The sequence below is a fragment of the Poecilia latipinna genome, unplaced genomic scaffold, assembly GCF_001443285.1.
Source record: "Poecilia latipinna isolate Pla-1442-1.1 unplaced genomic scaffold, P_latipinna-1.0 Scaffold3455, whole genome shotgun sequence".
In the NCBI taxonomy this organism is placed as follows: Eukaryota; Metazoa; Chordata; class Actinopteri; order Cyprinodontiformes; family Poeciliidae; genus Poecilia; species Poecilia latipinna.
The window spans coordinates 1-12,711 of NW_015116071.1; the positions used below are offsets into that span (position 1 = coordinate 1).

A 12,711-nucleotide genomic window follows, 5' to 3' on the forward strand; every position below is an offset into this window, starting at 1 on the left:
ATATATTTTATATATTATAAAATATATATTTTATATATTATAAAATATATATTTTATATATTATAAAATATATAAAAATATATTTTATTTTATCAAATAAAATATATTTTATTTGATATATAACTGCAATGACATATGAGTGTTTCTCTTTCTTTCTTTTTTCTCAGAGCTATTCTGGACAGCCCCTGAGTTCCTGAGAGACCATACAAATTTCCGTAAAGGAACTTATAAAGGAGATATTTATAGTTTTTCTATAATTCTTCAGGAGGTGGTAGTGAGAGGGCCACCGTACTGCATGCTGGATTTACCCCCTGAAGGTTTGTCCAAAGAGCATCGGTCTGCTCCATTACTCAAATACATATTTTGTATCACATGTATCTGTTATGCGCATCAGTTTGGTTGTGTTGTTGTTCTATGCATCTTAACTGAATACAAGAATTTGAAAAGAATAATTTAAACTGTTTGCACAACAAATTTTATCTTCACATTAGTTCCTCCCAACTATTTAACAATTTATTTTTTTTAACAAAATGCTTGTCTTTTGAGAAGAAAGCTGGAAATATGCAAAAAGCTGCCTAACTGTACATGAAGCAAGATCTCAAACTTAAGCACAACAGTTTTTGACCTTTTGACTTTTGAGAGTTGGGTGTTAGATATAATTTACCAACTAGAACCGAAGCTTTAGCATCATACCATTTGTAATTTCCCTTAAAATATGATTGTAAATAATCAGTTTTTAGCAAATATTAGTTGCAAAACTACACCAAAAATGAATATGGAACTGTCCCCTGCAAAATTACTGGTACCGTGTTCTAGACCTTGGATAAATATATGTTTTTTATTCCAGATATATTTTCACACTGATAAATTTAGAATCATTGCACACATTATGTTTAAATTTATGAACTCATCTGTATGCATGAATGCCTACCCATTCAATATGAAATACATGAAGAATGTTAATTAAATGTTTTGCTTTTTAAAAATGAATCGGTGTTTGTGAACTTTTGCTTAGTAATCTCACATAGGACCTCATTTATATAAGCTTTTTAAGAAGGGGAAACAGAAGAAAGCATGCCATTCAAAACAGGGAGATATGTGCTGATCTATAGATGACAGGAAAACCACTACAAGTAAATAGCCCCCCCTTAATTTGCTTATATTTACAGTCAGAGCTTAAACTTAAAACGTTTAAGGTAAAAGATCGAAACCTGTTGAATAGAATTCAGTTGGTGTTTTTAGTAGAACTTACCTAAATTAAAACATTTGCATTTTGTTGCATCATATTTTCCACTGTTTTCTAATTGATTTGAATGGCTGTCAAGTTGCAGCACTCTGATTTAGTAAAATATTGCCTCTGTTCAAAATACAACAAATGTGTCCCGTTTCCTTTTTTTTTTTTTTTTGTGCCCAGAAATCATCCGTAAAGTAAAAAAACCTCCACCAATGTGCCGTCCCACAGTCGCACCGGATCAGGCTCCACTTGAATGTATTCAGCTAATGAAGCAGTGCTGGAGCGAACAGCCTGACCGCAGACCAACTTTTGACGAGATCTTTGACAGGGTGAATTTTTGCATACCATCCTTTGCTCCAGTTATCTAATCTCTCAACATCATCAAACCCATTAAATACATTTCATTTTCTATGTGAAACAGTTCAAGATCATTAACAAAGGCAAGAAGACCAATATCATTGACTCCATGCTGAGAATGCTGGAGCAGTACAGCTCTAATCTGGAGGATCTCATCAGAGAGAGAACAGAGGAGCTGGAGGTGGAAAAGCAGAGAACGGAGAAGCTGCTTTCTGAGATGCTCCCACCGTGAGTTAGCGAAGCGACACACTCGCACACTGTAAGTGTTTGCTACACTTCCTTTAAATGTGTCCCTATGTCTTCTGTCCAGTTCTGTTGCTGAGGCTCTTAAAACGGGCGCCTCAGTGGAGCCAGAGTACTTTGACCAGGTGACAATCTACTTCAGTGACATTGTGGGTTTCACCACCATCTCCTCGCTCAGTGACCCCATTGAAGTGGTTGACCTTCTGAATGACCTCTACACGCTGTTTGATGCTGTGCTCAGCAACCATGATGTTTACAAGGTCAGAGAATTATGTTGAGTTTGTTCGCATCGCTTGCATGAAGTTCACATGGAATGACACTAGCTTATCTGTGAATTTGATCAGGTGGAGACCATTGGGGACGCCTACATGGTAGCATCGGGTCTGCCTAAGAGGAATGGCAACAAGCATGCCGCAGAGATCGCCAACATGTCTCTGAACATCCTCAGCTCAGTGGGCTCATTCCACATGCGACACATGCCAGACGTGCCCGTCAGGATACGAATAGGAATTCACTCAGGTGGGCTTAAAGAAAGCAGCGCTGACTAATGACCCTGAAAACATTACATAATATGTATTTTCCTTTGGGAAACTGAAGTTTGAGTCCTACAAAATTCACATTAAAAAACAATCGCATTTCTGAACAGGATTTGTATACAGGCATTAGCTTAATCGAGGAGATTAAGAATACTTATCAAAAATGAGTGTTTCATAATTTCAGCATGACTTGTGTGTTTATACTTTTGCTTAATTCGTCATAACACTGGAAGATGTTTGGTTTTGACTTGATTAAGAAGTACTCAAGTTTGAACCAGTTTTTGTTGTCTAATAACAGTGCCATCAGCCATTTCTATGAAATCATCATGTGCACTAATTTCATGTTAATTTTGGACTTTTTGTGATTGATTTTAAAAGATTTTTGTACATGTTGGAATGATTATCCAACAAGTTTAAAAATAAATGTAGAAGCTTGAACTAGTGGCTTTCCTCTACCTACGCAGTGCTAGACTGCATTTACTGTATGGTGGAGTGCATACACTTTCTGTATGGCTTTGGGAAGCTTGATATTAACCTGCTTTATCCATTCCAAAACATTCTTTATGGAACATCCAACAAAACAAAGGCAAGGCATATTTAAAACCAGGAGTATCCAGGTCCCAAGCATCTTGCTGTTGATTTGAAATAAGGTTGAAGATATTCAAAGTCCAGACTTCAATAGATTGAAATGTGGTGGCAGGACTTTGAAGCAGCAGCTCATGCATGAAAAGTCTCCAGTTTATTTGAATTAAAATAGCGATGCGAAGAATAATGGACCAAATTTCTTTCAGAGCGATTTAAAACACTCATTGTCAGTTATCCCAAGACCTTAAAGACAATGGTTAGCTCAATCACTGTTTCAAACAGGCTCAAGGGTTCATTTTAACTGTACTGTACAGGAGTTATTGAAGTGTTTCTTTTTTCTACATCCTCCCTTCTCTCTGCTGGTTTACTTTGTCCATTTGTTCTTTTTCCTCAAGGGCCCTGTGTTGCTGGGGTTGTAGGACTGACCATGCCTCGCTACTGCCTTTTTGGAGACACCGTCAACACTGCCTCTCGTATGGAATCCACCGGGCTGCGTCAGTATCCCGTACACATTTACTCAACATTGTGCTGCTCTGTCGTATGTCCCATTTACCTCAGTCTTTTAATGTCTTCTTCCCCTCTCAGCTTATAGAATCCATGTAAATTGTAGCACTGTGAAGATCCTGCGTTCTCTTAATGATGGATATAAAATAGACGTTAGAGGCAAGACAGAGCTGAAGGTAACAAACGTGGAAAATGTCCCAGAATAATTATTTCTACTGCTTTTACAATGGACCTGATAAGATAACTGTTTGCTCCTTACTTGCAGGGTAAAGGTATAGAGGAGACATACTGGCTTGTCGGGAAAACCAACTTTGCAAAACCTTTGCCAAAACCACCAGAAATAAGACCAGGGTAAGAGTTCTTATCTTACAGCACTGTTTTACGTTGCTTTATCAAAATGAGAAACATATAATATGAGCAACAACGCCAGCAACATTTCACTGTAAACTCGCTCACTTTGTCATGTTACAACCCGAAACTGCAAAACCTTTTATTGGGATGTTGTGTGTTGCACTGAAATAAAGAGAAACAAAGATAGTGAACTGGAAAGAAAATGATAACTAGTTTTAGTTTTTTTAAAAATGTATTTTTGACAAATGTTGGAAAAAAAATGGGGTACATTTGTATGCAGCTCTGCAGAATCAATACTTTGTAGAACCAGTTTTTGCTACAATTACAGTTGCCTTTTGCAGTATGTTTCCCTCTGCTTTACACATAGGTAGTAAAATATTTACCCTTTCTTCTTTGCAGATTAGTTGGAGAACATCAATTCTCCAACTAATCGAAGACTAGTCAAAAATTCTCAATTGGGTTACGGTCCAAGCTTTGACTGGCCCATTCAAACATATAAATGCACTTTTATCGGAATAATTCCATTGAACAATAAGTAATGTTTAAATTGTAGCCCAAAAAATGTAATTGTTGTCTCCTCATTTCATGTTTGCTGTGTCTGCCATGTAGCTTACGGCATAAATGTAAACAAGATTTTTTACAGCTTCCTTCAAATGTGCTTTTTTTTTTCTTGTCACTCTTCTTTAAAACCCAGATTTGTGAGGTTATGACTTAAAAAGCAGTTATCCTGTCTCTAGATTCTTCCACCTGAGCTTTGGATCTCTGGATTGACTTTTTTTTTTTTTCGATTAATGGCCCCAATGACATTGGATGAATGCATTATTTTACTTCTAAATTATGATTGCATTGCATAATATCAAATGGCCTGAAGAAGCTGCTTATGGTTGTAATATGACATGTTGTGAACAAAACATTTAGGGGTATTGGTGAGTTTACAAGGCACTGTATTTTCATAACTGTCTCCAATAAACCTTGGACTGGTCCAAACTGCTGTTGTCAACAGGGAAGACAATCATGGGCTGAAACCTGAGGAAATAGCTGCGTACAGGAGAAAGAAAGCCGAGAAAAAGGCTTGACGGTCTCAGGTCAAATGCAGGAGGTATAGATCAGCATGCTGCCTGGTGTTGTGCTGTGGTTGTTTTACTGTTGCTTTAATATGATTGCATCCTGAGTCTCCACACCCACAACTTCCTGTTATTGATTTCCAAATCTTGTTGATTGATAATCTCATTAATCTCTTGATCTGATCGCCTTCCTCCTCTTCTCCTTGAGTGGATTGGGGGAAGGGCTTGTTTACTGCATTCATTCTCTTTTGTGTTGGCTGACAGATTTCCCCTTCATTTCTTTCATTTGTTGTTTGTAATAGTACTTTATGTGTGTCTTATTTTCCCACCAATCTGTTTCCTAAAATAAGTTGCATTGTACAACAGAGGCTTCAACTATACATTTTCTGTTAAACTAGGGACAACTGGCAAGAGATGGTGACAGAAGAGATCAAGACTCATTTCCGCAAGGCCAATAGGCAAGTGGACAAAAAATATCTGAATCAGTGAGAGGAAGAGGAGCAAATAAATCAAAGGACCTACAGAGGAGCACAGGACCGAGGCATCCAGATGAAGAAAGAGAAGAAAAGCCGGGAGGAGCAAGCGCAGGGCTGAAAGCAGCACCCAGCCTCTCAATGTGGCTTAATGCAGACTTGTTTAAGAGGATTGCTCATCGACTGGCTAATCTCCCTTCAGCCAGCACAGCAGAACATGACGGTGCTAATGTAATGAGAATGGTCACATCACCTGGCTGCCTACCTGCTGCCAACAAGTACTCGCTCTTTAATGAAGGTTGAACTCGTTCAATCCTCTCTGAAATCACTGGCCACTGCGTGGTCCACTACGTCAGGGCAACCGAAGGTTCATCCATCCAAAGACTGAACGCCCCAAACGCCTATTTCAAACTGAAATGTTTCAGTGAAAGCTGTTTTTAGTCAAGGTACAGAGTTGAGCCTGTTATGTAGCGGTTTATATTATTATTATTATTATTATTATTATTATTATTATTATTATTATTATTATTATTATTATTATTATTATTATTATGCGAAGGCGACGGCTGCTATTGTGTAAAATCAACTATTTAAAAAAAAATAAAAAAAAAATCCTCCTTGCTAATTTTATTTGTTTGCAGTGGAGTGGACCAAGATTGAATTTGCACCCTCCAACAAGCTTTTTACAGTAACAACACTTACTATAGATTACAGTAAAGAAATGAGGTCAGCTTTTGGAAGGCACTGACAGAAAAATGATTTTTTTTTTTCATAAAATAGTGTTTACTTTGAAATCTTGAGGTCCCTTAAGAAGACAAATGCTTTGCAAAGCTCAGCAACGATCTCCCAGAGAAAGCTGGTATTGCAAGGCTTGATGTCTGCACTTTAACTTTCAGAAAATTACCTAATTGTTTAAGTGTTATGTGATTCTGTAATGACAAGGAAGTAACTTTTTAGTTTTTGTTTTCTTTTCTTAAAGTCTTGATAGATATTATCAGTGGTCCTAAGGAGTTTATTCTCAGATAAATTTCCCAAAATTACTTTGCTCAGTTAATTTATTTTTATTTTTATTTTTTTAAAACCAAATCAGTAACACTGATTGGTGAGTTGCTTCTCCTCAGAATAGTGGCCTGAGCAAGAGCATTTGTGCCGCTGAAGCAAGGTTAGAAAAAAACCTCCTCATTCTTCTCAAGGAGCAAATGTGAAAAATTTGCTGAAGTTAATAATCGTTCTTGGGAAATTCTGCCTGTAGTTGCAGTGAATTTGTTGCTTCTGTATAAAATCACTTTTATGCTTTTATTAAGAGTAACACTCCTGTTCAGTTTGCATCAGTCGTGCATTTGGAAAATGACTAATTTAAAGTGTTTTGAAACAATGGTTCAGATTTAAAGTTTCAATAAGTTTCTCCTTTATGTCAGGAAAACATACAAATACAATTCAATGTAATGTGTCATGTTTCCATAAGAGATTAGATGGATGTTATCAATGTCTTTTGTTGATAAAATAAAATCATTTTAAAGTAAAAACAAAAATCAGTGATGAAAGAAGTAATTTGGACAAAAGAAGAGCATTCTTAAATATGTTGATTTGCCTAAGCCCTAACCTTGCAGCAGATGTCATCATAAAGAAATTCAACAATACCTTTAAAAGGATTTTTTTTTTTCAAACTCCAACAATCCTTGTAGGCTGATGAGCTTAATGTGCTTTATTTAAAAAAAAAAGATGACAGCAAAGTCTGTGATAAATGTGTATAGTGTGTAATTATCTGAATGTTGTATGTCTGATCTCTGCAATACGAAGAAAAATCTACATGTAAATAATTACCATACAAATAAACCATTGATTTGTATCACTTTGTCCACATAAATGAATAGTCTTTACCATTCATCACCACAAGGAGGTGCTGTTGCATTTATCGTTGTAAGTTTGCTAATGTTTCTTTATCATGGTAAAGCTCAAGCGCCGATTTGTTTTAAAGGAGTAAACTTTTCTCTGACGAAGTGTTACTGTGATGTAGAAGTAAGACTTGGGTTATATCTTTATCTGGGGGGTTATTACACTCGTCCCACTGCCACAATCCCGTTTTTTTTCTTTGTTTGAACTCCTTGTGAGAAATGTACCCAATCACCATGAGAGTCCTGCACTCCACTCTATTATTTGCAGTGCATGCATGTCTCTCCTCTATCTGGGACTTTCCCACAGAGTTCCCACTGAGTGTGCTGTTGAAGGTAGGAGTGGTTAGAAAGAAGTCTATGTATCTATGGTAGATTAGCGGTGCAAGAAGAGAGAGCCATCATTGTTAAATCTCTGCATTCCAGACTAGAGAGGAATGTTTGACCTCTAGCCAACTGGAAAGATTGTTATCTCACATTTGGAGCATGAATGCACACCGTGACTACACTTCAAAAAAAAAAAAAGAAATGGTGCTCAATGATGAATTCAAAAAGCAGAACAGACACGCCAAATCTTTTTTGCTTTTGTTTTATTGAAAAAAAAAAGAAAAAAAAAAACATTAATACATGGTCACACTATTCCAACAGCTTCTTGTGGAAATATCTACAATGACACGATGACTGGGTATTGCTGGAAAATGATAATGAATTCAGCACCACATACTGCCACCTTTCAGTGCAAGGTGGTGGCAAAATAAAGAAATAAATGAGAGCTGCAAATTGAAACTTGTGCAAAGATCTTTTTTTTTTCTTTAAACATTAAAGATAATGCAAGAAAAAGCACAGGGAACATGGTAATACCATCAGTGGCCAAACAGGTTTGGAAATTAAAAAATAAAAATTGTCATACTTAATATAAGTATGTCCCCATTTGAGCCAACTGATGCTGATTATTGTGTGTTTTGCCTTCCGAAGCTCAAAGTGTCAAAAACTAGTCTACTTAGAAATCCAGTCCACAGATTGTGTATTGGAATGTGCTCCTGAGGTAACAATCACGCCAATAAAAACACATCCACACACTCATGAATACAGTTTCCTGACAGAAATTCACAAGTATTAAATCTACCCAGCATGGTTCACAACTTTATCATTATAGCTCATCACGCATTTTATCCCCTTTGGGTCTAACCACTCTGCCGATGTACAGGATGGAGTTGGTCTTGTTGTCTTTCACCAGGAAGATGAAGGGGTGGTCTACGTAGAAGAGCTTAGGGTTCCTCAGCTTTTCTGTGCCGAAGATGCTTGTGTCGTAAGGGTTTCCATCCACGTCCAGCTCCAGGGCAGAAGCATGGAAGACGTTAGAGAGGTAGAGGTCCTTCTTCCCTGAGATGTTCGAGAGGTCTGCTTTGGATTTGTCCACCGCTTCAGTGAGGCCCAACTCAGCTAAATATTTCTACAGGAAGAAAAGACAACTGCTTAAGACTCTATTGACCGCTTATTATAAAATTCTCTGATGCAAATACTGACTGAAACATGTACCTGAAGGTTGTGACTGACTTCCAGTGAGATCTTGGGGAGGGAAATTGCCACGGCCCTGTTTTCCATCTTGCTCACCCAAGTGTCTACCTGCTTCTTTGTCAGCAGTTTCTCCAGGCGTTCCAGGGGCTCCAGGTGGTACGGCATGATGAGGATCATGGAGGCCTGCTTTTTGCCCAGAGGCATGTTCAGGATGTAGAGATTGTTCTCTTTGTCCTCATAGAAGTCATAGAGACCTGGAAGGAGACATCAGAAGTCTTATCAGATGTGAGGATACAGCTGGGAAGACGCAACAAGATCACAAGCAGAGATGGCAATGCTCACCTGTGCGATGCATCATGGAAACTCCAACAGTGAAGGAGCGGGTAACCAGGAACCCGCGGTTGTCAACCATCTTTTCATGGAATCTCTCATCCCAGTGAGCTGTGGGTTAAAAAGAAAATCAGTTTCACACCTGGGAAGGGTTTAGATGGGATCTGCGGCCACGCCCTAACACTGTGTGCACTTACGCTTGAAAAACATGGCGTTGACAATCATGGCTCCGTCTGGGTTCTGCACATCCTTGGTGATCTCTGGCAGCTTGCCGTCTGTTGACTTGGCTGCCCACTCATTGATGGAGTTCACTGCGCTCCGCTTGTCCCTGAAGTTGATCTTTGAGTGGTCATAGTTGTAATGCTTCTTGCTGGTCTTCACAAAGTCATCGGCGAAGGAGACAGAGCTGGGGCCGTAGAGGCGGTTGTTGATCTTCCAGGTGGAGTTTCGGGTCTTTTGGTCACTCACCTGGTAAAACGCGAAATGTGAACGCTTAGTGCAAATGTTTAGAGGCTCTGACCTCAAACACAACCTTATTTTGACTATGAGAAGTTAAAATGTACTCTTCTGTGCATTGTTTACCTCAGAGAGGAGCTCCGACAGGCCTGCATGCAGGTGCTCGTCCTTGAGTTTGTCAGCACTGAGGACAGTTTTCACCTGGGAGGCAGTGGAGGCCTTACCACCGAGAGCAACCAGCCCCAGAGAGGACGCCACAACAACAGGAGAAACAACAATGTTCTCTGTATTTTTATCCTGGGCCATCTTGTGGTACAAACTGGATTAAAAGAACAGAAAAACACATTAATTGCATTTTCTAAGAAAATGGCACTTAGGCTTCAAAATGCTGGAAATGATTTAAGCAGCAATTTTGCTAATTTGTTTTGCGGCCTCATTTTGAATCATAGCTAACCTGAAAGCCAAGTTGGCACTGTTGTCAGCCAGCGTGTTAGCATGGCTGCTCAGCTTCTTGTCTTCTGCAGAGGCCACGAAGGCCAGCAAACAGAGAGCAACAGCTCTGGTCATCCACATCCTGTTTCACTTCGAGTGTGACAAACTGCAAGCAACAAAAGAAACAAGAAGAAAGAGGGTTAAAGGTAACCAAATGTAAGATAGAAAAAAACATTTGATATCACGCTAAATTTCACAATCTCACCATTTTTTTGGACTCTTCAGAGCATTAAAGTCAGATTGAACTGGACCTTTGGTTCATAAGGTAGCTCTGCTTACAGTTCCAACAATAAAAAAAACCTGATCTAAGTTAGTCTATCTGCTAAAACTGTAAAATGTCCCTGGAGTCGACACAAAAAATCAAAAGTCGATGTGTTGGAAGGCTTGTGGAACCTACCTGATCTAACAAGACCCGAATACTAGTCCAGCAGTTTTACTGTCAAATTTTGTATTCCAATAGCAAGAATATCATAAAAACTGTTGAGCAGGAAGCAATTAAGCTTCAGTGAAAAACTTGTACTTTGGAGCGAGGGAGGAAACTGTGGCAGCAGGGCTGGTTCAGCCCACTGAGAAGCTTTGGAAAGCTTCCAGAAGCAGGCATGATCGTTGCCACGTCAGCAGCAATGAGGGGTACAGCTGAGAGCGACGGCCCCTTAGAGTCATGTTTCTCTTTGACCGAAGGCTGAAATATGATGCCTCACACTTTTCTGGATGAGCTGCAATTAATGCAAGCTGCTGCAAATCTATGCAGTCAGTTAAATACCCATAAATTACTTTTTCAGTCCCCAAAGTCTGTGACTCAGAGCTTCCTTCTCTGCCTTCCTCATTCCATCACTCAGATAAATAGCCTGAAGGTTTGAATAACCAGCTGCACCAGCATCCTGTTTCTTTTTCCAGAGAGATGTTTTCTGCATCTCTATGGTCTCACATTTATGGCACAACATGAATTAACTTCACTTATGGATACCTTGAGATGTTTTCATGTCTGCGATTTTCATTCTGAAAGACAAAAGGTTGAGGACGTAATCTCCACAGAGTAAAAAGTGGGACTTTTTCAGGCTCTTAGACAAACACTGTGTTGATATGCATGCTTCGTTTTCACTCCATTTAATTTATCTGAGGCTTGATTCTGTTTTTAAGCAGAAATACTCATTTTCTAAACCCCATCTCATCGAAACACTTTCATGTGCATAATCTGGTTAAATATGAAAAGAGCGCATCAGTATTTTGGGACAGATTGCATAAAAATATTAAGTTTTAAAGAGAGTAAACAGCTGAAAAGTAAGACAAATCCACTGCCGTAAGGTTAACCCATGAAGACAAAGGAGTCGATTCACTGTCCATATTCCTTCCCTGGAAACAAATATGTTTATATCTTTTTATTCTCACCTGGCACAGATTCGCAGAGTCTCTCCGATCGGGTGCGTCCGGTGGGTAGCATGAAGGCACGACTCTCCCCGGCTCTATATATCCTTAGAGAGAATTTTCTGGAAGATGGGAATGGGATATTCAAATAAGGATGTCTATGTTTGCTCAGGAAGTTGGGAATGGGACGTCCCCCCACTGAAATCACAGGGTGGACCCAGAGAGCTGGAAGGGCTGAAGTTAACTCCCCTGCACTGATCTGGGATCAGCTTTAAAAAAAATTTCAAAAGATATCTGTAGACACAAACAGGAAGAAAAATCTGATTTGTGTTCAGCAATAGCTGCTGATCTGTGTCAGTCCTAATGTAGTGTGCTGATTCAATATTTCACCCTGATTTCATCACTGGGTGAAATTGTGCAAATAAAAGAAAGATTTGATTATCTTCTCCTAAAACAATAAAGCCTATTTTATACACGTATACATGTGTGATACGAATTCAAGCGAACCGAGTATCATTCCTGAACAACGCCTCTTTATAGACATACATAGGACATTTCTGAGTTGGCACATTGTTTTCAAGATCAGCGGGGGGGGAAAAAGTTGGAATTTTATTGCGGTTTTTCTATTTATTTCTCTCTGGTTTCAAATGGAAATCTCTAGAACTTCAAGAGTTTCATTCAGTTGCATATACCCCTCTGGGAAGCTGCAAAGGCCTCTAGTCCTGCCCCCACCCCCACACTGCCACGTCTCTCCATCCCGGCTGCTAGCTGCAGGATGGGGGAGCAAATGGAGCAGCAGGCTGACGTGTCCTAAACCTGAACCCCCATTTCTTATTTTATGCAACAAGATTTTAATGCAAAATATGCTTTCATCTTCTAACTTGATGTATTATCTCAGTATTTATATCTACCAAAAGTTTGACAAAGGATCTTTTCACAGTGTTTCATTCAAATAAAAAAAGGCTTAAAATATCAATCTAATGCACAAAGAAACGTCACCAATTTGCCAGTCCTCTGGATAGTCTTCTTTTTTTTTTTTTTTTACAGTTTTTGCAAATGGTCTTGACATGCCAGTTGATGTCAGTGTTTTCTCTCTCTCTCTCTCTCTCTCTCTCTCTCTCTCTCTCATAGTGATGTGTCTGCGGAGGTTTCCAGAAGATTCTGCAAAAGTTAGGGGACGAAAATTGTCCCAGAGTCAAGCTAAAAAAATAAAAAATAAAAAAAAAAAACAGCCAGCATTGATTTTTTTTTTTTTTTTTTTTTTTCACAGATGCTTTCACCTAATAAAAATTTTTGGAGCCTTGGGCATGG

At 38.8% G+C, this 12,711-nt stretch overlaps 2 protein-coding genes across 6 annotated transcripts; one reads left to right on the forward strand and one right to left on the reverse strand.

The window, feature by feature from the left end:
* Positions 1-167: 167 nt before the first annotated feature.
* Positions 168-5,262, forward strand: LOC106941014 (retinal guanylyl cyclase 1-like; the record flags this gene model as incomplete). The annotated part of the gene is made up of 9 exons (XM_015023924.1): positions 168-317; positions 1,415-1,563; positions 1,656-1,819; positions 1,902-2,094; positions 2,179-2,353; positions 3,351-3,449; positions 3,541-3,635; positions 3,725-3,810; positions 4,814-5,262. Coding segments are annotated over 9 exons (1,184 nt in total), but the record flags the coding sequence as incomplete, so codon positions are not given.
* A 2,550-nt stretch (positions 5,263-7,812) lies between these two features.
* Positions 7,813-11,532, reverse strand: serpinh1b (serpin peptidase inhibitor, clade H (heat shock protein 47), member 1b). 5 transcript variants are annotated; one of them, XM_015023930.1, is made up of 8 exons: positions 11,425-11,527; positions 11,003-11,034; positions 9,998-10,141; positions 9,670-9,862; positions 9,285-9,555; positions 9,100-9,198; positions 8,779-9,011; positions 7,813-8,692 (listed from the first exon to the last, which is right to left on the reverse strand). In XM_015023930.1, the coding sequence occupies exons 3-8, from the start codon at positions 10,114-10,116 to the stop codon at positions 8,390-8,392; spliced, it is 1,218 nt and encodes a 405-aa protein (XP_014879416.1). In that variant the 5' UTR covers positions 10,117-10,141; positions 11,003-11,034; positions 11,425-11,527; the 3' UTR covers positions 7,813-8,389. The 5 variants fall into 5 exon arrangements, with proteins under 5 accessions (XP_014879416.1, XP_014879413.1, XP_014879415.1 ...); XM_015023927.1 differs by lacking the exon at positions 11,003-11,034 and having other exon boundaries at positions 11,425-11,532; XM_015023929.1 differs by lacking the exon at positions 11,425-11,527 and having other exon boundaries at positions 11,003-11,402.
* Positions 11,533-12,711: the final 1,179 nt, after the last annotated feature.

Excerpts from the sequence above, each read along its gene's own strand:
- serpinh1b (XM_015023927.1), bottom strand. The coding sequence starts at position 10,116 with ATGTGGATGACCAGAGCTGTTGCTCTCTGTTTGCTGGCCTTCGTGGCC. Across the intron at positions 9,199-9,284 it reads CAACGCCATGTTTTTCAAGC|CTCACTGGGATGAGAGATTC; the intron begins GTAAGTGCACAC and ends TTTAACCCACAG. Across the intron at positions 9,012-9,099 it reads TTCCATGATGCATCGCACAG|GTCTCTATGACTTCTATGAG; the intron begins GTGAGCATTGCC and ends GTCTCCTTCCAG.